General features: G+C 33.6%; 7 protein-coding genes across 7 annotated transcripts; 3 read left to right on the top strand and 4 right to left on the bottom strand.

The window, feature by feature from the left end:
• Positions 1–2,746: 2,746 nt before the first annotated feature.
• Positions 2,747–7,569, bottom strand: Tsp_08054 (putative ABC transporter, ATP-binding protein). The gene is given in 14 exon segments (XM_003373408.1): positions 2,747–2,987; positions 3,013–3,284; positions 3,341–3,514; positions 3,589–3,777; positions 3,853–4,179; positions 4,291–4,477; positions 4,563–4,700; positions 4,770–4,884; positions 5,100–5,526; positions 5,546–5,779; positions 5,931–6,007; positions 6,827–6,845; positions 6,936–6,941; positions 7,525–7,569. The coding sequence occupies 14 exon segments, from the start codon at positions 7,567–7,569 to the stop codon at positions 2,747–2,749; spliced, it is 2,451 nt and encodes an 816-aa protein (XP_003373456.1).
• Positions 7,570–8,030: 461 nt separating this feature from the next.
• Tsp_08053 (conserved hypothetical protein) lies at positions 8,031–9,447 on the bottom strand. The gene is made up of 6 exons (XM_003373407.1): positions 9,400–9,447; positions 9,132–9,207; positions 8,895–9,073; positions 8,419–8,798; positions 8,202–8,349; positions 8,031–8,117 (listed from the first exon to the last, which is right to left on the bottom strand). Exons 1-6 carry the CDS (start codon positions 9,445–9,447, stop codon positions 8,031–8,033), a joined length of 918 nt encoding a protein of 305 aa, XP_003373455.1.
• Positions 9,448–11,212: 1,765 nt separating this feature from the next.
• On the top strand, positions 11,213–12,085 carry Tsp_08052 (GTP-binding protein Ypt2). Its single transcript, XM_003373406.1, has 5 exons — positions 11,213–11,336; positions 11,403–11,463; positions 11,588–11,648; positions 11,722–11,889; positions 11,963–12,085. Exons 1-5 carry the CDS (start codon positions 11,213–11,215, stop codon positions 12,083–12,085), a joined length of 537 nt encoding a protein of 178 aa, XP_003373454.1.
• Positions 12,086–13,418: 1,333 nt separating this feature from the next.
• Positions 13,419–14,576, top strand: Tsp_08051 (hypothetical protein). Its single transcript, XM_003373405.1, is given in 5 exon segments — positions 13,419–13,613; positions 13,935–13,988; positions 14,030–14,188; positions 14,365–14,455; positions 14,470–14,576. 5 exon segments carry the CDS (start codon positions 13,419–13,421, stop codon positions 14,574–14,576), a joined length of 606 nt encoding a protein of 201 aa, XP_003373453.1.
• A 1,587-nt stretch (positions 14,577–16,163) lies between these two features.
• Tsp_08050 (hypothetical protein) lies at positions 16,164–16,520 on the bottom strand. The gene has a single exon (XM_003373404.1). The coding sequence runs from the start codon at positions 16,518–16,520 to the stop codon at positions 16,164–16,166; it is 357 nt and encodes a 118-aa protein (XP_003373452.1).
• Positions 16,521–19,784: 3,264 nt separating this feature from the next.
• Tsp_08049 (conserved hypothetical protein) lies at positions 19,785–22,982 on the top strand. The gene is made up of 3 exons (XM_003373403.1): positions 19,785–20,400; positions 20,984–21,061; positions 22,636–22,982. Exons 1-3 carry the CDS (start codon positions 19,785–19,787, stop codon positions 22,980–22,982), a joined length of 1,041 nt encoding a protein of 346 aa, XP_003373451.1.
• Positions 22,983–23,685: 703 nt separating this feature from the next.
• Positions 23,686–26,065, bottom strand: Tsp_08048 (conserved hypothetical protein). Its single transcript, XM_003373402.1, has 7 exons — positions 25,994–26,065; positions 25,350–25,432; positions 24,864–24,944; positions 24,431–24,738; positions 24,196–24,294; positions 23,971–24,090; positions 23,686–23,882 (listed from the first exon to the last, which is right to left on the bottom strand). The coding sequence occupies exons 1-7, from the start codon at positions 26,063–26,065 to the stop codon at positions 23,686–23,688; spliced, it is 960 nt and encodes a 319-aa protein (XP_003373450.1).
• Positions 26,066–26,580: the final 515 nt, after the last annotated feature.

Below are 26,580 nucleotides of genomic sequence, written 5' to 3'. Positions count from 1 at the left end.
GAATTGTTTACACTTCGAGTATTTTCGTTTTAAGATATGAAGAGCAGAATTATGGAATACTTGTCAGTAATTCTGAAGCCGCCTTCGGCGGCTACTTAACGCTATAATGAGCTCGTAGAACGTTCAACAATGCTACTAATTGGCCCGTAAATTAAACTGAAAACGCACCCTTACTGATGATAAGGCGCGTTATAGCAATAGTTATTTGCATAATGCAGCGTTAGAAACCGGTTTTTATTGCGTTAGAACATTTGGCTGAAGAGAAAGTCTAACCTAAACCACGTTGCAATATAACCAGAATAAATGGACCGTTAAATACTACCAATAAGGAAAGGACTATTTGAAAATTCAGAAAGGAGCTTGACATTTAAGCTTCAGGCAAAATATATTCTATCTGACAAAAAACGCCATAACAAAACAAAATTGACTTAGACAAAACACACCTACGTATTTCTGAAAATTTTTCATAAGTCAGGAAACCAAGTAGCTAAAATGAACCTAATTTTTAAGTGGACAATTTAAGTGGGCAAAAGCTTACTTGTGGTCAATTAAAAGTGCATGTTAGCTACTGCAAAGGTGATTTTCGAAAGATCGTATTTTAATAATAGATAAACAATGCGTACAGGGTGTATTTAATCAATTTCGATTCTCTACTGTATTGTCAAGTGATTATGACTTAAAAATGAAAAAATTGCCACTTACTGCTAAATGCGCCATTTTCTCATCGTTAACGTTCATTGTCTTTGGATGTTGATTGAAAAATTATTTTTCAGAAATTATTCCAAAAAATAATAATGAATAAAAAGCAAAAATAGTGTTTGAATTCAATGTTTGTCTTCAGTCAATTTTCCAATCAAAACGCTGAGCTACCATCCACGGACGGCCTCAAACTGAAATGATTTCTATTAGGTCAATAAAGCGAACGACTTCGCATGCAAATTTTTATGTTATTCATTTCTGCTGATAAATACGGCTACTGTAGATTTTTAATTGCTCTTTATTTACTTAATCCACTGCGTTTGAGAAGAAAATGTAATTGTAGCTTTGCCAATCATATAAACACTTCTCATTACACAATGACCCTCTCCATTGTGTATGTCTGGTGTACGTTGCTCAAAATAAATTCGTATGTATCTATGGTGATGCAGGTATTACAATTTATTTTGGTGTAGTGAATAGTCGCTATAGACGCCGAAGCTGAGTTTTTGTATTTCATAAATTAGATGATTTAATTTCCTATAACTAGATTTTTTATTAATCCGTAACCATTAGGATAGCAGTGCAATTAAACTGAGCTTTTCTTAAGTAATGATATTTGCTAAATAGTTTGAAAATTTATAAAAATCATAATTAGAAAGTATAAAGTGCAATGTAGATGCAAAATTGAATGCATTGATTGAATGCTGAATAACTTAAATGACGTCACATAAAAACTGATATTAATTGCATGCTTTTTTTCTGTTTTTATAGGAAATTCAAAATTAATTAGGATGCTTAAAATCAATGATAAAAAACAATATGAGTTATAATGCATTTTAATTGTAAATTAATTAGGTAAAATCACGCAACTCGAAACAACAGATTCATACTAAGCACTTTTTATTGAAAAATAAGTAGAGACAACAAACACGTAAACGGTAAAAAAATTGTAAAGATGAGTTGTAATAATACGAAACGTATGCAAATTTATGGTGGTTCATCGAATTTAAGGACTTTCTACAGTTATGGTCGTTGAAGAGGAAAATGACTTTGCAAAGCAGGATGCTCGAATATCTTCAGACGAACGTCTAGTCGTGCATTTATTTGTATTCTTTGTATATGCTTAACCCTTCCCTGATCCTCGAATTGACTTTCCTACTTTTGTCTTCCTGGTCAAATTAACCCAGATGTGATGCACAGGTTATTTCTCGATCATACTGTAACTAGGTATTTGTGCATATTATTTTACAAGCTGCTGATGAATATTCTAATATGTAAAGTTTATTTTTTTTGTGATAAGACGGAATATGGTGGATGTACTTTGACACACTTGAATTACAATATGATTGTGTATGATGCTTACAAACGTATTTCTGGCATTTTTGACAACGTACGCTTGTCTTGATGTCACTTGAAACACACAGTTGACATGAGGCTCCTTTTTTTACCACTTCTGTCAGTATCAGTGGTAGCAGCTTTGGTGTGTATGAACATTGGCAATTTGCCATCTACAGAGGTTGTTTATTCCACAAGGGCTAGCCATTCATAACAATGGAACATTTGCTACGACGAGTAGTGTAGAACAATTCAAGTTATTATAGGGAAAAGAAAACGACCACCATCAACTGATCAATTTCCAATTCAACATGTACAGTATATTTTTCAGTATAAACAAACAAACAAACAAACAAACGTAATGAATAAAAAAATAATAACAGAAGCAAGAAGAATAACAGGAACATTAATTTTTGTAATCCTCACACACACATATTTACATAAAAATAAGGAAATATTTTTTCAAATGCTACACGTACATATATTCTAAAATTGTATGGATATTGTAAAATAGAACAATTTTCATTTTTGATGAAATTTGTTTGTTGAATCATAATTTCTTCCCAATTATATATATACATATGGTTTATTGGAAAAGATAAAACGAAACAGAAGATTAAGCATAATAAAAATACTTCACTGCTTTGACTCGTCGCCGTGCAATTGACGGTGTATTAGATTTTTGTAAAGTCCATCTTCGGAAAGCAGTTGTTCATGATTGCCCTGTTGGACAATGCGGCCGGAGTCGATGACAATTATACGATCCGCTTTTTCCACAGTACTCAGGCGGTGGGCGATCAGCAGAACCGTGTGACCGGCCAAATTGCGGTATATCGCCTGCTGGACCAAAAATTCCGATTCGGCGTCCAAAGCGCTGGTCGCCTCGTCCAACAGCAACACCGTCGGACAGCGGACCAGCGAACGAGCAATCGCCAAGCGTTGCTTTTGTCCGCCTGGAAAAATGAAATTAATATTCACATCATTGATTGATGATTTGTTTTTCTGCGTTTATAGATCAAGCAATGCTGATTATTGGCATTAGCAGAACACGTACCGGACAATTGGATGCCTTTTTCGCCGACGTTGGTGTTGAAACTGTCCGCAAACAGTGTAATAAAATGCGAGGCGTTGGCTTGTTCAGCCGAACGGATAATTTCGGCCGTCGACACTTCGTCCGCTTCCAGACCGTACGAAATATTTTCCCGAATCGAACGAGCAAACAGTACAGGCTCTTGGCTGACCAGCGATACCTGAAACTTTGCCGTTGGTGGTTGGAATGTTGTTGAAAACAAAAATTCAAATTCACCTTTTTGTGGAAAAATTTGTGATCATATTCCTGCACCGGAACGCCGTCCAACAGTACTTGGCCACTGGACGGTTCGTAGAAGTGTTCAAGCAAGGCGATGCAAGAAGATTTACCGCCTCCAGAAGGACCAACCAAAGCGACCATTTCTCCAGGATTCAACTTGAAACTGACGTTCTGTTTGGAATGAAAAAATTGTAAAATTGACCAAAGTAAAACCGAATTTGAAGTGGGGAAAAAATTTTACTCACCGTTAATACTTGCTGGTGCGGTCTTGACGGGTATGAAAAGCTGACGTTGCGAAATTCCACCAGACCGCGTACGTTGGTTGAAGTCAATTTGCCGGCGTTGACAATTTCCGGTTTACGGTCGATCAATTCGAAAACCTTCTTCGAAGCGCCAACTGCTTGCCGAAGACCAGCGTAAACACCGGAAATGCTCTGAAAAACAACAAAAATAACAACAACAATAATAATAATAGAAAGAACAAATATCTCTTTGTGTGTGTCTCTCACAATCAACGCTTCACCCAACTGCAATTGATACAACAGATATGGGATCAAATTTTCACTGCTAATCTTCTTGACCATGACCAAATGACCACCGTACCAGAGCACGGCGACAAGAATAATCATGCTGAACAATTCGTTGAGCAAAGTGTATCCGAAAACGGCGATCGCTTTCTTCTTGTAAATATTCGTTATAATTTGAACTTTGCTTTGAAAACGTCGCACTTCGCCGTCTTCGTTGGCAAAACTCTTCACCGTTCTTATATTGCTAAGCACTTCTTCGGCCACGTCGCAAACGTTCGCCAACGAATCTTGCGCATTCTGGGACAAATTCTGAAAAGCGAAAATGCAAAAATTCCAAAACAAACAAACAAAATAAAATAAAAAAGAAAAGAAAGAAATCCACCACATCCCCTTTTTCCTACCTCGTAACGTCCGCCGAACACTTTGCTGACCAAAACGATCAGTGGAAAAGCGACAAAATTCATCATCGTCAAACGCCAAGATAAATTCGCCATCACGATCAACGAACCAATCAGCATCACCAGATTGCGCAAGAAAATATTCAAATTCAACGACACGTAATCGGACATACTTTGACAATCGGACGACAAGCGGGACATGATCACGCCTAAGGAGAAGAAGAAGAAGAAAAGTGAATTCAAAACAAACAAATTCACAATATTGAGCAAAAATTTATGCAAATTTCCAACAACGATTTACCGGTGCTGTTCACGTCGAAGAAGCCAATTTCTTGTTTCAACAACGCGCAGAATAAGTCACGTCTTATTGACAAGTTCACCTTGACATAGCCGTATTCTAAACAGCCGGCACGAAAACCAGCAAAAACTGAGCTGAAAAATGTAAAAAAAAAGAAAGAAGATAAAATTCATAAATTAAACCAATTATTAGATTGATAATACCTGGCTAGTGATAACAGTGTCATATACATGACCGATTTCATCAACGTTTCGTACGAATTCCAAGCGATGATGTCAAAAATCACTTTACCAGTATAATAGGGTATAAAAATACGACCTGAAATTAAAATGAAAATCCATTGATTTGAATTTCACATTAAAAAAATTTTTTTACCACTTACACAATGAGTAGAGTAACAAGAATGCAAATCCCAACGTGTACCAAAGCCATTCAGATTTACAGTAAGACAATAGACGCAGTATTGAAGCGGAACTTTCTTTGATGCGCAAATTTTGATAAGTCTGCCTGATGATGCTCGTGTCGAGATGAACGGACGCTTGGTCGGCGCCAGTGTCGGCGCCTTCGACCGACGGTTTCACCAGCGTGGGCAAATCTCCGTCTTCGGCGCCGGTACCGCGGTAGCGTTTGTTCGACTTGGGTCGAACAATCGACGGCCGACGGGCCACGGTCACTCGACCAAGCAAGCCGACGACAAAAGCGGCGAACAACAACGCCGCCGTCAAATTCCAGACGAACAAAACCCAAAACCACGCCCATCGTATGGAAATGTGGTCGGGTTCGGTGACGGCGAGCAATTTCAACGGCGAGTGGATCATCATCAGCACAGCGACGGTGACAAAAATGGTCGACGCGCGTCGTACCCGCAACGGCCCGCCCTTGCGGTTCACCGTCACACCGACCAGAGCGCCCAGAAGCATGCTGAACCGACCGGCCGGCATGGCGACGAAATCCACCAGGCTAGTTTGGAAGCTGAAACCCAAAAGCCCATCGCGCACACCTCGCGATGACAGTCGACCGTCGGCTTTATAGCACGCAAAGCCGGTGATCGACCAGTCGACCATGGTGAAACAGCAAAACAATATCCAAACCGTTGCCAAACGAATTTCCATCCTCCCGACTCTTCAACTTTCACGATACAGTATGCCTTGAGGGGAAAAAAACAACCATCAACAACAAGCTCACTTTTGATCCATTCAACAAGACTAAATTTCTGCGCATGCAGTTTACAAATCAAATTATACAATTTATACGTATTATTAGAAAAATTAAAACAAAATATGAAACATTTCATTACAGGAATAATATAAATTTAAATTAAAAAAAAACATCTATAAACAATTATGAAGACAAATCTGAATGACCAGTCGACTTACTACAGTGTCATCGAGGTCAACAAAACTTACCGCCGACTGTTCATACGGTAATGATAAAACTGTATCTAGAAAAATATTTGCCGTAATGCATTTTACAAAAAAAATACCACGCAATTATTAAACTAATTAATATTACAAATCGGCTGAATTAATTAAATTAATTTATAATTTAATACTAACACATCCACTGAAAAGTTTTCCTTTTTTTAACACGGCTCAGCAAACAAGAATGAACAACTACGACTGAAACGGATTTTTCGAATTTTTTTCTTGTCAAAATAAATAGCAACATGCTTCTTCCGTTTTCTTTATCTCACTCAAATGTATTACTTATATTTTTCGTAATGCAAGCGAATAATTTGAACGTATAATAATAAATAATACGACACCACTGCAAAGCAATAACTAAAACATCAGTCCAAGTGTTCAGTCAAACAAGTCAACCGATCAACGATTAATCATTGAATAAATAATTTTTATAAAACATTCATTTCTTTCACCGAACCATCTACCAACAGATAAAACGCCAAAGCAAACATGACCTTACATAATTCATTTGAAAACTTCAAAAACGCTCATTCTGCAAATAATGCTGAGCAAAATGAAAAATAATCTAAAAATTACACTCATCCATTTAAATGATTTACAATCTCACTTCTCGCTTTTTTTATCAAGGAAAACAACATACCGGACGAATCAATAATTCACCGCTTCTAGTTAAATTGAAGCTTACAATGAAAAACATCAACAATGTCAACACTTTATATCATTTGATGAAAAAAAATATCAAATTTTCACAACGCTGCTCCACTAGATGCTCATTACAACTGTTCGAATATTCGACTTCCAATGGGTTGAATCGAAAAATATTATGTAAAACAAACGCTCACTTACTCGCTTAATCTAAATGACAAATATTTCAAATTTTGACAAGTTGCCAATGAACCAGATGCTAATCTGCAATTATATCCAACATGATCGTTGCATTCTTACGTGAGGCTACAATGAAGACAAAAAAAATTATTCTTAATAATAATAAATTTCCGCTTGTCACCAACTTTTACAGATTTTGCAAACAGTTTTTCTTACAAATGCAATAAATTACGGGAAACTGTGCTTTTGCGTAATTATTATTATTCTTTTTCCAAATTAAAACCAATGAAAATTACCAAACTGCCACTGCTTTTGCAACACTTAATTTTTGCATCATATTTATCAGATTTACACTATCATACAGTAAGAAAGAAAAAAAGTATGCGCAAAAGTTAAGCCAAATATGAAAACACCGAAGTGAAGAATAAAGCTAATTTTCAAATATAATATAATAAATAATTTCACTTTAGAAATAAAACTTTAAGCAATCTTTTCTTCTTTCATTTGAAATGACGTATGAACAATTATTGCTACCTGCCTGAGCAACCTGAGAACTTATTGTGATTTGCCAGTTGATATGCAGATTAATGAAGAAAAACTTTCATATAAAAAATACAATGATTAATAATGTCAATAATATGATTAAAAACAATTCTTTGTATTATAGTTTTCAATAGCAAGTTTCAAAAGTGCCAGTCACGACTGAAACTTGATTTCCAATATCTGGAATTGGCCTTTTGTATATGTGAATCATTGCTAGTATAAACATGAGAATAAAAAGCACATTTCAGTGCGACTGTTTGATTGAACATTTTAATCTGTTAAAAGATCACAGAATTACTTGTATTACACAACAGATGCCATGTTATAACACCGTGCAATAAAAATAAAAATTTCCTCAATTTAAGCATACTAGTTAATACTGTAAGCTAATAATTAAGCTATAATAAGGATATGTTTAACAGACTGCTGCTTGAATGCTATATAGCGTAACGATACAAATTATTCGTGTAAAAATTTACATTTATTCAAACGTATAAAAATGTCGGCTCAATCAGAATGATTCAGTCAGACAATTCAAATTCAGATTGCGACCGTTCAACAGGCATCTGTTTACAAGCATAAGTTGTGATTAATAGATGTTTTGCATTGTTTAAATTTCGTGCAAAAGTAACCAACATTTTGACACTCTCGACGAAACAAACAATGCACAATTCATTTATGCACAACTGATCGTTCACAGCGTTTACTCAAAATATTATTCAATACTTTTTCTCTGGCTTGAGCCCATCTCATCGTCAACTGCAAGAAAACATAATTAACCATTAATTAATATTAACAGCATTAAAAATATATATATATATATATATATATATTGGTGACTACCTTTTCTTTTCCTCGTAATTGCTTTTTACCATGTTGTTCTCGATATCGATTTATAATGTACGACTGCCCTTTCAAGGTCCACTTGAGTAAAGTAAAATTTTGCAGCTGTATATTTTTATAAATCATTTTCAGATCATACCACTTTCTCCTGTAAAAACCGATTATAGATTTATAATTAGCGTGAAAAAGATTTTAAACAATGTCGACTGGAATTTACCAGCTAAAAATTTCCCAATCCTTCGGAAGATCACAATTTTTACTATTCATTTTGCATTTGCGCCTTCGGCGTCTCCTCTTGTGCTTGACGGGGAAAAATTTTTGCATGTGCATCTCACTGGCAGCAGTTGTTTTAGCAACGGGACAAGGGATTTGGGGATTCGGAAGATTTTCTGTTTTTGCTCTGCATGACTGCGCATTCTTTCTCTCGGTACCGCAAGCTTTCAAAACCGCTTCGCAGCTTGTAAACTGAACAAAAGCAAATCGTTTCTTGCAATACAAACTCTGTTTGCAATATGGAAAATAGACATCAAGCACATCACCACAGAGCTTAAATGCTGAACGCAAATACGCTTCTGTGATATTGCCGGGAAGATTATCCTAATAAGAATAAAATTTAATCAAATCGCACAAACACCCATAAGGAGCATAAAATTTCACAACATCATCGTCACAAAACATCCAAACACAACTTACTACAAAAATTGTGCAATCAAGTGGAGAAGGAGCTGATCTGTTTCGTCGGATCATTTCATCGTTGTTAAACAATTCCAGTAATTTTGAATTTCTTATTAGCTGTTGAATTGTTTCTAACCGGATATATTCACCGTCAAAATCGTCCACAGCAGTTTTCATCACATCATTCAAAGACAACTCTGCAGTAACATTGGTGAAAGACTTTTACAAATACCAACTACCGACATCTACACATACCAATCGTAGGATATTTACTCTTATCCTCCAAATCAATGTTCAAATCTTTACATTTAACAGTCACCAAACTTTCAACCTAATAATCAAAAAAAATTACTGCATAAATAATTTCTTTTTTTTATATTCGCAATGCAATGCAATGCATTGTGCTTCGCCATAAATTTAAATAATATTCATGCACGACCTGTTTATAATCCCAGTGCAAAAAAACAAATAGCAGAAACAATAAAATCTCAATCAATAATTATTGTATGAAATATAAATTAACCTTCCGTATTACAGCGGCACAAATTGCGCGTGTTCTTTTGCGGCACATTGCGTGATTTCTGTTCAAAGTGTTTGCAATAAGTTCACTTGCAAAAAATATTCACTTTTGTCGTTCAATAATAAATCAATATGAATATTTTCACAAGTTCAATGGTGGAAATTTCTTGAATAAAAATGCAAATGCACTTGCCAACATGTTTCAAAAGCAATATTCTCACTGCACAACAAACTTTTGGTAATGCATACTGTAAATTCATTAAGTTCAACTCGGAACTTTTTACATTAATTGTGCATGTATTAAAAAATTATTTTAATAAACTAATTATTTTTCATTTTGTAAAATTAATTATGCAAACACCAATTGGATGATCGAATTTGTAGAATCAAGCAAAAAGTATTTTTTGATTTTGAATCATTCTTCAAATTAGAAACAACCTATTTCATAATAAAAAAATTTGTCAATAAGTTAATTTATTAAGCAATTTTAAAATTATAAAAAAATTAATTTAATTTGAAAAAATCAAATTTTTCTTTTTTAAAATATTCTTTTCCTACATTTTGTTTGAGACGTTCGAGCGTTCGCAGCATGGTCAGAGTGCCCATTTTTGCTTACCTTGATCTAGAAAATGGTTTACTGTAAATATTTTAATTTCGTCTTTCTTACCGTTCTTACTGTTGCATTTGTAAGCTATTCATGTTTGATTCGTGATGCTTTTTTGATAATAAAATAATGGAAACTGTGCTGACTTGCATAATTTTGGGTAAACAATTTTGTGCAATCATTTATTGTGGCACTTTTTGCATTTTAACAAGGTTGGTGATTGTAAACAACTGCTAGTATTTAAATTAAAATTTTCCAATGTTCTAATTGTAAAGTATGGCATTTAACAGTCAATGTGATGCGATTTATTCAATTAAATGCAACTGCATCAATTTATAGTAGTTATTCAAGCGAATGTTTATATAAACTTTTGTAATTGAACTGTAAATTCAGTTGCTGCTGATCGAAGAGCTTTCTTTATTATGGTTATTATTTTCTTACATTTTAATTTTGCACAGAATTATTTATCAGTTTCAATAATTCGAGATAACAAGTTTATTATAGTATTTTGCAATAGATAAAATACAATTCTTTTCCTTTGTTATCTTGCTGAAATAATTTAATGATTTGTTGGAATAGTTAATTTTTTGGATTAAACAGTTCAATTGATGAAAAATTTCTCCAATCGATTATTTTCTATAAAAATTTTGCTGTTTCATTTTTACGTAGCATTCTGGATTTTAGGCTTTGATTGTTTTTGAGCTGCGTGCTTTTAAAATATTTTAAATTTTGCTACTGTTTGAAAAGATGTAAAATTTATAGCTTGTTTTCTAGTTGATGTTCTTATTGTGTTACTCAAATAAAACGAATTAAAGCTAATTGTTATCAATCACGATCGATGCAAATGCTGTTTAGAACAAAGTTTTTGAGAACTGGTTTAACTTTATATTTGAAAGTTAAGGTTTTTTGAGTTAATAAAATTTCCAAATTTTTCTATTATGCTGTATAATATTGTGATGCAGTTTTGCTTTTATTTATTTTAAGTTTGAATCATTCTATTGTTGATGGTGAGGTGAATCAAATGCTTGGATGTTTGTTTTGCATGAATAGTAGTTGTTTGGCAGTTCTGCTACACGTAATAAGACGAATTATTGTTGCAATTCTAAGTTACATAATTGAAAAGCGATTTTTCACTGAATAATTTATTTTTATTTGAACAACTTTTTCAATAACAATAAAACAGTCAAATTATAGCTTAAAATTCTATTAAAAAATGGCAAAGTCGTATGATTTTTTATTTAAATTGTTGCTGATTGGAGACAGTGGCGTCGGCAAGACTTGCCTGCTGTTTCGATTTGCTGAAGATTCATTCAACAATACTTTCATTTCTACAATAGGTAGGTATTGGATGCTCTTTTCAAATGGAAATTAATGTTAATCTTTCTCTTCTGCCAATGTTTCAGGTATTGATTTTAAAATACGAACTATTGAATTGGACGGAAAGAAGATAAAGCTTCAGATATGGTAATTTATAATCCATTATGTTAATTTAAATTGACAGTGAATGCTTGAAAATTTAAATCTGGTAAATAAATTTTGATAAAAGAAAACAATTGCTTTTTGTTATTTCTAATTGTTGAAAACACAGGGATACGGCTGGTCAGGAAAGGTTTCGAACGATAACCAATGCTTATTATCGTGGTGCAATGGTAAGCGCAGTTTGATTATTATTATTATTATTATTAATTTTCATAAGAATTTTTATTTTCAATTATTTTTTAGGGTATTTTGCTAGTTTATGAAATTACGAATGAAAAATCATTTGAAAATATAAAAAATTGGGTTCGAAATATTGAAGAGCATGCTTCAGCGAATGTGGAGAAAATTATACTTGGAAACAAATGTGACATGGAAGACAAACGTCAAGTTTCTAGAGAACGTGGTGCTCAGGTATGTTGATTTGTTGTTCTCTTGTTGTTGTTGTTGTTTTGATCATCAGATTTTTATTAATAATTAATATCAGCTTGCAATTGAATATGGTGTTAAATTTATGGAAACGAGCGCCAAAGCGAACATCAACGTCGAAAGTGCTTTTTTTACTCTTGCTCGGGATATAAAAGCGAAAGCGCAAAAGAACCTTGTATAATGATACTATAATTGTTTGTTTTTTGCAGTATAATTATGTTGTTGTTGTTGTTGTTGTTTGTAGGAAGCTTCAACAACTCAGTCAGCTTCGTTTGGTCGAAGATTGACGCAAAATATTTATGGTGATTCCGGCAAGAAAAGGAACTTCTTTGCCGGTTGGCGCTGTTCACTGTTGTGATGATTATTTCAAATAGAGAAAATGCTTTGTTTCTGATTCGCCATTTTTGTTGGATTTATTAATTTTTTTTTCTTCCTCTGTTTATTCATTTCAACCAATTCAACAAATAATAATGATTCGTATTTCAGAAGTGATAAAAGCAGCTTTCACTACCCCATGTTGGTATCATCAGTATTTTGTATATTTAATCAAATTGAGCAGCTTAAAAATTGTACATGTACATGCTTGGCGATCTTTTTCACTATTGACGACTGTTATTTGGATGACATTAATTTTTTATTAAATGAAATTTTTCTTTTTTTTTGTAGGTAAAGATTGGAAATCAATTTTGATTCCATTGCATTCATTTTCAGTTTTAGCCCATTTTTGTAAAGATGTGAAGTATATTAAAATTGTCACATTTATTTGAAGAGAAAAATTCATCATCATTTTATTCAAATACTAAACAAACGTTTCAATTTGGCTACCCAGGTCGAATGGTCGAATACAATATCCGTGCTGAGCAAGATGGCATTGTCGACTGTCATCAGTGAGGCATTTTGAAATTCCATTTCACAGTATGGTTTAAGTTGGATCTGATTGAGATCGGCAAATTGCTTGTACTGGTTCAGCATCAAGTTCCACAAATTGCTCCGGACTTGGTTTTCCAAAAATTGCTGCAACATCGGTCCGAATACCCTCTTGACTGGCATCTTCAAGATGCGCACGTTCACTTGCTGCAACGTGATTTCCGCTTGCAAACGCAGGCTTTGGTCGAGCGAATATTTGACCCCTACTCGGATGTTGGAACGGGCTTCCAGCAGTTTGTCCCGTTTCAGGATGTTGGAAAGGCGCAGCTGGATCGACACCATCAAATCCAACACCGATCCGTCAGCAGTGATGATATAATCCGGCGGTCTCTCGAAATTGGCCAACATCAGCAGCTCACATCCCCAGCAGAGTAAAGTGAACGGCGTTCGAAGACTGCTCGGCAGTATTTTGCTGTTGATGGTAATTTCATATTTGTCCAATTGGTGGCGGTGGATATGTTCGAAAAAAGCGTTCACAATCTGCTCACTGGCGTACACGTTGACCATTTGCCTGTCGGACGAGATTCGTATCGGTCTTCCGTGGTTTGTGGATACTGTTTCACCGGCGTACAATACTTCTACCTGGAATGGTATCAGCAGACCATGATGACCACAGTGGACACCGATGTCCGACAGGTGTACGTGCAGTTGAAATTTATTTGAAACTTTTCCTGACATTTGCCACACATTATGCCAAGATTCTGATGGTGCACTATTGCCGCATGTGGATTTCAACATGTCGGATGCGATTGCAGTATTTCTTAACAAAAACAACTGCATACGTTTGTGATCAATTAATCGTACGTGTCATTCAATAGAGAGAAGGTAAGAAAATTTTCAATTTCAACTAATTTTGAACTGTAATTTTTTTTATTGTTTTATTTTATTCTACTAATTCTATTAATACGTTCTAATATGTTGTTGGCTAAACGGAAGTGTAACAAGTGTAGATTGGCAGTGAGATCATAAATCATCGACTGATCACTTTTACATAGCGTAGTATCATTAATCTTTTCAAGTTGACTAATTAAATTTGTCAAGAAAATATATAAATATATATATATATATATGTATATATACTAGAAATTTTAAAAAACAAATAGATGAGCAGCATGATGATTGCATTTATTGACAAAATTGATGAACTTTATGCTAAAGTAATTTTACTTACGTATTGTCAAAATAAGTTCTCGTGTAGTGGGTCGCGTTGATGGCTATGTCACAAGCTAATTTACCAAAATTAGCTACCATCACAGCTTCTATAGCAAATCGAGCCGAATTTAGCAAACTTCCATACCAGCTTTTATCAGAGAAAAATAGTCGTACATCTTGCAGCCGACTTGAGCAACTGCCGATGGTCAGAGTGGTCGGTGTGATTTTAGTCAACATTGCGTTCATTGTCAAATTGACAAGCAATAGTCGAACCCGACCCTGACTAGAGAATAATCCCAAATCGAACTCGTATAATCCGTTCAGCTCGCCAACGCCCATTTCTAATAATGCATTGATCCCTTTGGATTGTTTTAATATCAGCTGAACGTTCAGCCAGTCGAGTTTGGTGAACGTCACGTTGGTGATGTTCATTTTTTCCGTCTCCAAGTCTGGAAAACGGAGATTGAGCAACGTTATTTGAATCAGTTCGGCCAGCATTTGACCCAAAGAATTTAACAATTTTTGTGAAAGCTGCACAACAATACTGGCTTGCAGTTCGTCGACCGGATCCAAAGCCAACGCCCATGCTATAGTAAACGTCCATACTATGGCGAACGTCATTTTTATTTCTCTTTCCCACTTACTTTCTTATTCTCTCTATTTGTTCGTGTATGTACGCGTGTATATATGTATATATATATGTGCATCTATGATGCACCAAGCGCTTAGCACACACACACCACAACCAAACGACTTAGCAATTGTCCGGCTATCAAAGCAGTTGCTAGTTGTGAAGTTGCGTGATTAATTTTTAACATAAGTTTAAAGTCGGAAAAGTTTTCCACGTCAAACGTAACAATTGAGACAACTGAGATATGACAAACAATTTTTTTTTCAAATTATGTCTTGCGTATCAATTCTAAGTATCTGTAAAAGCATATTTATATCGTTCATGAAAGCATTCTTTTATTTATTATTTCAGTTATGTTTGATTATTGGGAATTAATTTTGAAATTTTCAGCTAAGTTTGCTTCATCATTGAAAGTATAAACTCCTTGTATGGAATTTTAGTTCAACTTTTGCAACGTCATTTTTTTCATTATTTTCTTCAATAATTAATCAGATTTGATTTGCAAAAAAGAAATGCAATAATTTTTTGCAATCACTTGTGCAATAATTTTATCCCAAAATTTCCAATCACACATCACGAGCGTAATTGTAGTCAATTTGAGAATAATGGATGTCTTTGGTAGAATCGTTGAGAAACAAGGCACCAATTATATTAGCGGTCAATTCTTTCATCTGTCGCCTGCATAATATTGCATTTCATACTGGCCGTCGTCGTTCTGCGAGCAAGCTATTTGAATCCGGCTTCGTAAGCAGCCACAATTTCAAATTTGCAATTTGCTGATGAGAATTGTCAAGAATGAGCAACTTGACATACAACGATGACGACTAGCGTTTTCCAATACAAGACATCACACCACCAAGCATGGTCCAAAATTAGTTGTCCATTTTCGGATACTTTTCAAGCTAATGTCACGTTTAAAGAAATGAAATTTTTTCTTTCTTCAGCCAAATGTTTTACATATTTAATGAATTATTAACAACTGAACGTGATAAATTGATTATATTATATTATTTTAAATTATCATTTCCCAAATCTGGAAAAGTGCTGGTTGTATAGGTAGTGCAGTGGATGCATGCTGTTGGAATGAAAAATGCTGCTTGCTTTTCCAAATCCAATCACTGCTGACTTGTTGTTTGTTGTTGTCTTCATGCGCAACAAATCGATTTTGGTAAAATCGCATTCAACTTTTGCATCAGGGCTGTGTTAGATTTGACATACGCTTGCCTGATCATTAGCAAGCTTAATGCTTGACATAGCGGCGTTGTGAATGGACCGGCGCGCGGAAATTTTCCTGCCACTTCTTTCTTGGCTAGCAATTATTTTCTTTTACATCTTGTCCAAATGAGCCAATTGAAACAAGATGTTATAAATTTGGCATCTGCATTTGTTGACACTTGGAAAATGAGCGATTCTGTTGTGATTGGCTCTTGTCGACTGTGCAATTTGAGTTCAACGAGTGTCGAGCTTCGGCCATCTTTCCAATATTGATTTACAACATCTTTAACGTGAACGTGAACTGATGTTGGAATTGCATATCAATTGTCACATCTCAGGATTTGCCTGATGCTCCTCGATGGTGTAATTGATAATTCAGAACACCATGAGAACACTGGATCATGTGACAATTGGCCACTACAACGGCCAACGGCGGTCTGTATGTTGTTTCCTTTTTTTTTCTACTGACTGACAAATCAGTCGTATTTTTTCTTTGCATTTTCTTTTCTATTAGCATACCTGAAGCACCGCTACAAAGCTGACGTTGTTCGATGCAATACAAGACAAATTTGTCGACAGAAAATTGTCCAACTCCACAAGCAATCAGTGCTTCTGTTACGATCATAGCGATCAGTAGTAGCGTTGCAAGAAATTCCACTCGGTACAATCCGCCCGGTTCTTCCATATACATATATATATATATATATATATATATGTTGGGGTAAGATTGCTTTTCTATTTTTACATTATTATTGTGAATGGCTTGGGGGAAAATTGTTAACAATTTTAAAAGGAGCACAAATTAATATGCTGCTGTTACTTGGGCAATTATTAATAACTGAAGAGCCACAACTTTTGCTAGATAAAGTTGAACAATGAGAATAGAAAAGTGGAATTTTTCCATTGACAAAATTTGATAGCAAAACAAATTTGATGGAAATTGCGTGTGCTAATAATCATTGCGCGTTTGCTGTCGTAAATATCAGAATTGCATGAACAAATACGCCACTTGATCAGCCTGAAAATGGCTAAATAAATGTCCATATCCAAATTTGTGATGTTGTGGAAAATTTCAATTAATTGATCTTATACTGGACATTAAACAAATAAACTGTTGTTACCTAAGCTGTGTTTATCGAAGAAAGAGTGCGATCAATTTGTTCGTTTGTAAATTTAAGTGCCCCATTTTGCAACTTGTTCACTGAATCATTGAAGAAAAATGGAATAATTTGCAAATTTTATTTATTTCACTTGTCATTAATCAATTATTCTGTACTTTCGCTTTCAAATTATTTGAAACAGCTAACGTATAAATGACAATTGCTTACTGTAAGTTGTAGTTTTCTTTTCAAATGAAATTACTTGACCATTTTTATCATTTTACATGATGTGAACTTATTATCATTTATTGAAATATATATGCTCATATTTGCATTTACTTTTTATCGGAATAATTTTAATTATTCTTCGAATCTGTAGAAGGATAATCAAAATTCGATTCAGCTGTTCAATCTTTGACCAAATCTTTCAGATTATTAATAAGAGGTGAAAAATCATTTATTTATCCTCATTTTTTCGATTGATCAGTTGTTTTTCAAATTTTTGAACACGAATGCAATCTGTATGCTGCTCAATGCATTTCAAAGTTATAATACACGTTTGATGATTTTCCCACGTATGACTTGTCTTTCTGATGAGGTTGACATTACTTTCACAACGACATATACATATGTATGTATGTATATGCAACTTATATGCTTATAGTATTGATCATTATCAGCATTTGGAAATAAAATAGGATGCTTTATGATTTTGTAGACAGATATGAATGCACTGCATTATTTTATTATCTGCAAATTAGCTGCTCTTGAAAATTAAAAAAAAAGAGCTTATAGATTTCTTATTAAACTTTACAATCTGCACATTTTTTATTTTTCCGCTGGTTTAAATTTTAATATAAATTTCCATAATTAAATTAGATTTGATTTAATTCGATTTGATTTAATTCAATTTTTAATTCAAATAAACATTTAATTCCGCTCGAAAGCAGTAATTTCAATTTGAATGATTTTTGAGAACTTTCTAAAATTATGCTACAATTTTGTTGTTCTTTTTCCTGACGAAAAGTAACCAACTTTGCAACCTTTTTCCACCAGGCTGCACAATTTTTTGTATTTGTAAAATTTGAAATGAAAATTTCAAATTAGAAATAGTTGAACAAAATTTTGAATATTCCAATGCTTGGAAGGTAGATTGCTGCGTGTTTGGAAATTTGGCAAAATTCTACTGGGAATGTTTGAAAGAGCTAGAATTAATGTTGTAAAAAAATTCAACAGCTTTCTTAAAATAATAAAATAGTCTGAAAGTGATCTGAAATAATTCTATTTAATTTGTCTGTTTTTTCATTTAGATTTTGTAAAAATTTCAAAAGAACAGTAGTATTTATTTTGTCCATGTGACTGCTTTCAGTGCATTATGCGCAGAATATTTTCAACATTCTTTCACCTCTTTTCTACATTTAGCGTAAAAATGAATTCGAATGGTTGTTTGCTTTGCTTTTGCTTGCATTCATGTGAACGAAAGGCGTTTGTAATGCGAACCCAGTGGAGTTATTACTGAGCAGTGTTATAATGATATATATTGTAATTTAATTCAACTATATTTATCAGGTTAATTTGAACTCCGACTATGGTTTATCAATGGAAAATTGCTTCTACCGTATTTTGGGTCATTCTGAGTGAATACTTTTTCATAGATTAATTCTTGCATGCAATTAACAATGCCTTGAATGGTTTGGCCGGTGAAATTGGAGTTTCGTTACTAGCCTTAGCTTCGTTTTAATCGAAAACCGTCACTAAATTAGCAGCATAAAATAGCATCCGTGTTCAATTTTTCAATCATTTCTATCGCATCTTTATTTCCAATGCTTGGACAAAAATCACTCATCCATATCTTGTGGGAGAATTATTGTATGAATCGATAGGAAAAATTCGCCTCACCAACTTCAGGTATGTGAAGTTTGTGCTGCTAGAGTTGGTTGTCGAATGAAAATCAACCGATTCTATGAAGATTAGATCAATAAAATTCTAATGCAAGTTGGACAATCTGTACAATGATTATTTTTCTTCTTTTTTTCTTTTTTGAAACCCTGTTCTGCTTGCTCTTTGTCTTTGCAACAACAAGGAGATAGATGATCATCAACGATCTCTCTCAGTCACCAAGATTATTAATCAAAATAATGTTCATATCATAATATTAAAAGTCAGTATTATATTTTTATCTTAATGGCAACAACAGCTTTGTTAATTTTTCTGTTATTTGTATTCTTGATGTTGTGTCGTATGAAAGATTTATCATGAATAATATATTTCAAAAATTTAGTAGTTTGTGCATTTTGAAAATTTTTTTCACGTTACTTGTAAAATATCATTTTTACTTTTTACTTAATGGACTTTTTGCAGGCATATGAATATGATTGGTTTTCAAGTTGCGAAATTTTCACAGCTACACTGGTTTTGATTGACATATTTTCATTACAATTCAATCAAATATTAAATCCTTTTTTCAATGGTGAATGAAATTTAATATTTATAAAACAACAACAACAACAGCAGCACAATTTGTCGTTTCGAAACTGTAGCTACTTATCATATATTTCAGTTGATAGAATCAGCATTCCAAAGTTTTTATGCATGCTTTTTTTTTCATTTTATATTATTTATAAAATGAATATCAATTTATAGACCTTTTTCTTTTATTTTATTTCTCATGTAATGAACCACTTTTGGTGAATGGTGAACAATAGCATCACTGACGTCAATAAAAGTTGGATAATTATTTCCTTCACTTTTTTAGGGTAGATATTGTTAATAATTCATTTGTTCGCTGACAAAAGCTATCAAATCTGTCGAACTGAGACTGAGAGTGAAGAATAATGCCGCTTTTCGTGGCTTAAATGAAACCTGTGCAAGTTTACGACGATCGAGTGGTAATTTTTGGACAAAATGTTTCCAACTGTATTGTTTGTGCAATTTTGTGCTTTTTGAATTTAATTATCACAAGCGTTTCTTTGGCCCAGCAAGTGTTTTCCATAGTCAGGTATGGGCACGTGTTTTTGTGCAACTTCAACGAAAGTCACGCCGTGGAACCGTTTCTATCCTACGACATAGTGATATACGATTTCGGCTTGTTCCATCGTCTCTGGGGCATCAGCGAATGCATTGCCAATTATTTGGACGGTGGCTATTTGCGATTGGCATGGTGTGTGTCGTATTTGTCGACAATGTTGCTTCTTGCTCTCTACTTGTACATATCCGACAAGCGACCGCCTGTTTATCTGATGTGGCCCGCATTGGCCATGCAAAGCACATACAGCATTGGCCTTCTCATTCTCACCTTATCCGCTTTGCCCAAACTGCTTCGCTACGTCTTTGTCAATATTGACCGTACAGTAATTCTACTGTTGACTATATTCAGCAGTGGAGTTTTGATTAATTTCATCTTCACTTACATCCTTTGGCATTATTTTTGGTTCAGCGAAGCGACACTTGCTCAGTCTTGTTCAAAAAATCGTGAACGACCGAATCCCAACAGGCGTCACCACCAGCGAGTGTAATGACCATTTTTTTGCGGACAATTTTGTCGAAACTTATCTCTATTTTATTCTTTTTCCAACAGCTGGTTTTTGAAATTGAATAAAATTTATACACTTTAAATTTGGTCATAGAAAAATAGCCAAATACATTTTTAATAATGAAAAATTAGCAAATTGATTTTTTTCAGTTCAGTTCAATTCAATTCAATTCAACCGAACAAATAAATAGTGCTTTCAAAAGTTTAACATGATAAAATCAAATATTGCAATAACACAGCTAGCTGTATATAATACGAATAAAAATTGTCCATAACTGTTATCTGCATGTAGAACAACATATATATATATATATATGTATACCCCCATCCACGGAAGAGTATTGAACTTCCCAGCTACCGGCGACCAGTTAGTACTTGATTTTCACTGTTAGTACAATAGAACAAAGAGGGTTTTGTAGGCGATGTGGGATTGTCGGCATTGTGGAGGAGTTGTTCGGTTGTTTTGTCAGTGGTGTAGGTAGATTTTGCTGTCAATTGTCCGTGCTTTACTACAACTTACAGTAAATACAAATAATGTTAATCCGTCGGATTGTCTTCTCTTCTGTCTAGAACGTCTTCTACCAAATGCGAAAGAGACCGGTACGTTATTACAAGTTCGATGGTCGATGATTGTGAAACAGTCGGATCCACCGACTAGCTTCACACACGTTACGTAGAAGCATTTCAAGCAGACTTTGGACGGCAGAAACAGTGATGAAGCCAATAAATAAACCATTATTTACCGAGAAAACGAAACTGATATTACAGATATAAATTCGACTGGATCTTCATCGTCAGTATTTGGCAATTGATTTATCGTGCAGCTTGCATTTACTTGCGAACTATTAGAACTCGCATATTTTTATGCAGAAAATTCAAACTGAATGCGTTCAAATGACAGGAATGAAAAAATGAGTATTTTTGAAATATATTGTCAACAACTATCACTTTCCTTGGGAAAAATGGAAATTTGAAAGAATGCCTGCTGTGTATCAGAAATGTATTAGCTGAAATAAACCTTGAATACTATTAATCTGAAAATAAACAGTACCCTGTTCATTGTTGTTGTTGTTGTTGTTGTTGTTGTTCTTATTGTTAACTCTGTTGTTGTTTTGTTGTGTGCAAATGAATGATTGCACTTTCGCCGTGATACTCGAATCAGCATGAATATTTGAAAAGAAATAATGATGTTATCAAACATCTTTTTGCAAATAAAACATTTTAAGACCTGCATTTAAAGTAAAATAAACGTGGACGTTGGACGGCACTGTTTACAGTTTAAACCTGAAATACAGAAGTAATGAAGTTTAATAATACGTTTCAGAGCAGCAATTACGGTAAGAATTTTAAGCAAAACTTAATGAATAACAGATTCTTTTTTTAAAATATCAACTGAATCAAGAAAATTATGAATAACTTCGTATTGAGAAATATTGCAGTATGCATGATTTTGCACATGCACTGCAGTACAGTTAGGCAACAGTTAGCGGAAATATATGTACTGATTTTGTGATAATGCATCTTTGATGTCTTTACGAATATTAAATTTTACATTATTTATTCACCTTTACATACTTATTCGATACATCACTGTAAAACAAGCTCGTAGGATTAAATTGCCTAATATTTTTCTGTAGTTCATAGTTTTTAAGTACTACGTATTCGGTTATTAAAGGTAATTGGACTTTATTTTTAATTTTCGGTATGCACTGCTACAGTACTGTCACTGTATTCCTTTTTTGGGCATCATTAAATAATTTGCTTTTGATTACTGAAAAACGTTTTATTTTTACATTTTCATATAAATAAATACTCAGATAAGGTCTTTGCTTAAACCTTTTAATTTTGGAAATATATTTTATTTGTTAATATGTCATAAGCAATTGCTAGTTTTGTCGCTTTTGGAATTATTTTCAATTCAACATAAATATTGAGCTGAAATATAAGTAAAAAAGCCTGGAAATATATAAGAAACTAAATTTTGGATCTCTCACGTCTTTGGAAACAGTTGCAGTTACATCTTACCCAATGGAAAAGCCTCAATAAAATCAGCTGCTTGTTCTTTGTTTTCACACTTATTTGGTCAGTTGGAAAATGCTGCTGCCAATTTTAGGACTGTTCGACCGTCTTCCTTTTCTTTTTCTAATAATACTGTTGTAATTTCATTTTGTGAGATCACATGAACACGGCAGTACGCAAGCGTAATAGAACATCTGCAACTGGTGCTTCGAGCACGTCTGATTCCCGTGGAATTGATGAAGCCAGCACATTCCAAAGCACATCGACAAGTCGATATCATGGTAGAAACCGTATTAAGCATCAGTATGTACCGGCTTGTTGTGCATGTGAAGACGATCTCATTAAAGAAGGAATGAAAGGAAGATGCATGAGTGTTTTAAGATGTGGTCATGTTTTCTGCTGTGCTTGCATAACTCCAGTGTTACAGTCAAAACGAAAAAAATTCTGTCCTACATGTAACATTAGATTCTTTCCTAGTACTGTTACCAACGTCAAGCCGTGAATATGGAAACTATTTAAGCCTATTTCTATATAACCATATTGCTCTGCCTGTAACATTCCGGTATTATTGTGATCAACTAATGAGAAAAGTGGAAATAATTCATTTACTCATTACCAGTTAATTTATTGTTTTATTATTTTCTCATCTGGAAAAATAAAACTTTAAGTGAAGGAAATCAAGTTTTATGCAGTTTTCAATCTTAATACTTTATACTGTTCAAAAATATTCATCCGACATATTATAAAGATACTGTAGTTGAAAATTAAGTAGTATTGTATTTTTGGAAGGTTTGGTGGAAGTTTCAACATTAAAATTTTGCATGATATATTATATTTTTATCAAATAATTTTGATACGTTTCTGTTTTTTACTATATTATGAAATACTATGCTCTGGTAAATGTTGTGGGTTCAGATAAACATGAGTTTTAATTTTTATACAAATTCATTCACTTCTTTCAAATCATCACTACCACCCCGATATGTAAAATACAGTAAAACATGAGAAAAAGCTATAAAATAACTTTTTTATTCACTTCATTTTTCTTTCCAAAATACCTGAAGAAAGGTATAAAAAAAGCAATAAAGTTCATCTGTGTCAAAGCAAGAATTACTAAAAGCAGTCGAAACGATCGCTATATTTTATGAAAAAATCACCACTATTTTAGGAAAAATTTATTCGTCGATGCATTTGTGCTTGAATCTTCACCAATTTCGAGGTGGAACATCTCTCCAATGAGTTTCCAGCGTTAGATATTCCGAAGACAAAGGATCACCGAGAATCCACTGTCTTCTGAAACTACCTTTCCCAAACACACCGTACTCGAAATCCAAGAAACAACGCCATCCACTTGTTAAAACTGCAACACATGCACCAATAATTGAAGATCGTATTACAGAATCTGAAAGTAAAGAATAAAACAGTTACAGGAATTTCTCTTTATTCGATTGAAAGGTAATGTAAATAAATAGTAAATTAAATTTCATTACGTTTAGCAGCGTACATGATCCCAACTCCAACTCCACCAATGGCCATATTCTTCCAATCATCTTTACCGCGAAAACTACATGCTACACAAGAAACTCCGCTCCATATAGCTGCACCACCAACTGAAAAGTAACAAAAGTAAAAAAGAGAAATTTTTTTCTTATTTTTTTCTGAATCTTCCATGGAATTTTTATATTTAAAAACAAGAAAAATTACAAACAACTCACTGGGCAGAATGCCAGTTTTTGGGTAACGCAACAAAGCTTCCTTCCAACTGCCTTTGACAGCTCTGTAAAAACATACGTCCATGATCCAAACAGGAACCCCTTAAAAATACATCAAGCAATAGCAAATAATATCAAAATAATATAAAATAAACAAATTCACATAAATATGCCATCGTTCTCGCAGAGGAAACAGTCTTTTCAAAGCAGTTTGTTCCAAATGGACCGTTGAAATAACTCCATCGCAAAAATGGAATGTACTTTCCAAAAGTGCGACTAATAGTGTCAGGCATTGTAAGCGGACTGTTAAAAGTGGACAAACACCCCTTTGGACCATACAAATATGGCTGTACTGAAAATCCTGGATGTTCTTTGGAAATGTTCCAGTTGTCATAAATATGCTTTATTGTCGGTGTATTTGCATACAGCTGGCTAAGCCACCTTTCAGTTGGTACGCCAGGCTTCTCTCGAAAATACAATTCAGTAGATTCGGTAGTATCTTGGCCAACCAATCCAATTTGACTATCTTTGACAGGAGGATCCAACCTAAAGAAAAGAGACTTCTCGACTTTTAGAATTCATCTGTATGAAATAAATGCCCCAAAAAGCAATCAATTAAATGTTGACTACTCTACCACAAAGGATCGTGTTCCTTGATGCGTGGGTAAAACATTCGCCATTTATTTTGTGATTCCACTGGATCTTCATATCCAAACTCAGTAACATGTTTCGGCATGATTATCCGGAAAAAGCTATTATATAACATTTAATTAGCTTAACCGAATAATAAATAGATAGAACAAGTAATAAATCTATACATGTTACACTGAAAAAGCACAATACACAGAACTAAAAAACATGCAAAAGTTTAGAAAATTAAATACTGTATAAGACAAAATTAACATTTTAGAGATAAAAATAACTACACCGGCAAACAGCTTACAGTAATACGTTACCGTAGGACATAATGATGTACAAATAAAAAATAATTTCGAAAATACATAATGCATGCAGATAAAAAAATAATATTAAAATAAAAAAATAAAAATAAATATAAAAATAAACAATAAACTAGATTAAAATAAACAATAATTAAATAATACGCGGGGCTAATGCAAATTTGATTGGCTAATTTTTAATTTCTGTTACGAAATCACTGCAGCCTTCCTTTGTCATTATTACGCTGTACTTTGTCTGCGCGGTCTTCTGCTTTCGATATCGATATTGAGCTGTTTTTGTTCTAAAATTTGATTAACCACCTTAAATTTGCATACTTTTCGCATTATTACAACTCAACTTTACAATTTTTTACCGTTTACGTGTATGTTGTCTCTACTTATTTTTTAATAAAAAGTGCTTTCTGTGAATCTGTTGTTTCGAGTTGCGTGATTTTACCTAATTAATTTACAATTAAAATGCATTATAACTCATATTGTTTTTTATCATTGATTTTAAGCATTCTAATTAATTTTGAATTTTCTATAAAAACAGAAAAAAAGCATGCAATTAATATCAGTTTTTATGTTACGTCATTTAAGTCATTCAGCATTCAATCAATGCATTCAATTTAGCATCTACATTGCACTTTATACCTTCTAATCATGATTTTTACAAATTTTCAAACTATTTAGCAAATATCATTACTTAAGAAAAGCTCAGTTTAATTGCACTGCTATCCTAATGGTTACGGATTAATAAAAAATCTAGTTATAGGAAATTAAATCATCTTATTTATGAAATACAAAAACTCAGCTTCGGCGTCTATAGCGACTATTCACTACACCAAAATAAATTGTAATACCTGCATCACCATAGATACATACGAATTTATTTTGAGCAACGTACACCAAACATACACAATGGACAGGGTCATTGTGTAATGAGAAGTGTTTATATGATTGGCAAAGCTACAATTACATTTTCTTCTCAAACGCAGTGGATTAAGTAAATAAAGAGCAATTAAAAATCTACAGTAGCCGTATTTATCAGCAGAAATGAATAACATAAAAATTTGCATGCGAAGTCGTTCGCTTTATTGACCTAATAGAAATCATTTCAGTTTGAGGCCGTCCGTGGATGGTAGCTCAGCGTTTTGATTGGAAAATTGACTGAAGACAAACATTGAATTCAAACACTATTTTTGCTTTTTATTCATTATTATTTTTTGGAATAATTTCTGAAAAATAATTTTTTCAATCAACATCCAAAGACAATGAACGTTAACGATGAGAAAATGGCGCATTTAGCAGTAAGTGGCAATTTTTTCATTTTTAAGTCATAATCACTTGACAATACAGTAGAGAATCGAATTTGATTAAATACACCCTGTACGCATTGTTTATCTATTATTAAAATACGATCTTTCGAAAATCACCTTTGCAGTAGCTA

The sequence above is a fragment of the Trichinella spiralis genome (assembly GCF_000181795.1).
Source record: "Trichinella spiralis strain ISS 195 chromosome Unknown Scfld6, whole genome shotgun sequence".
NCBI lineage: Eukaryota > Metazoa > Nematoda > Enoplea > Trichinellida > Trichinellidae > Trichinella > Trichinella spiralis.
Note: the sequence above shows the minus strand (reverse complement) of the source record. Positions and strands in the feature narration are given on the sequence as shown.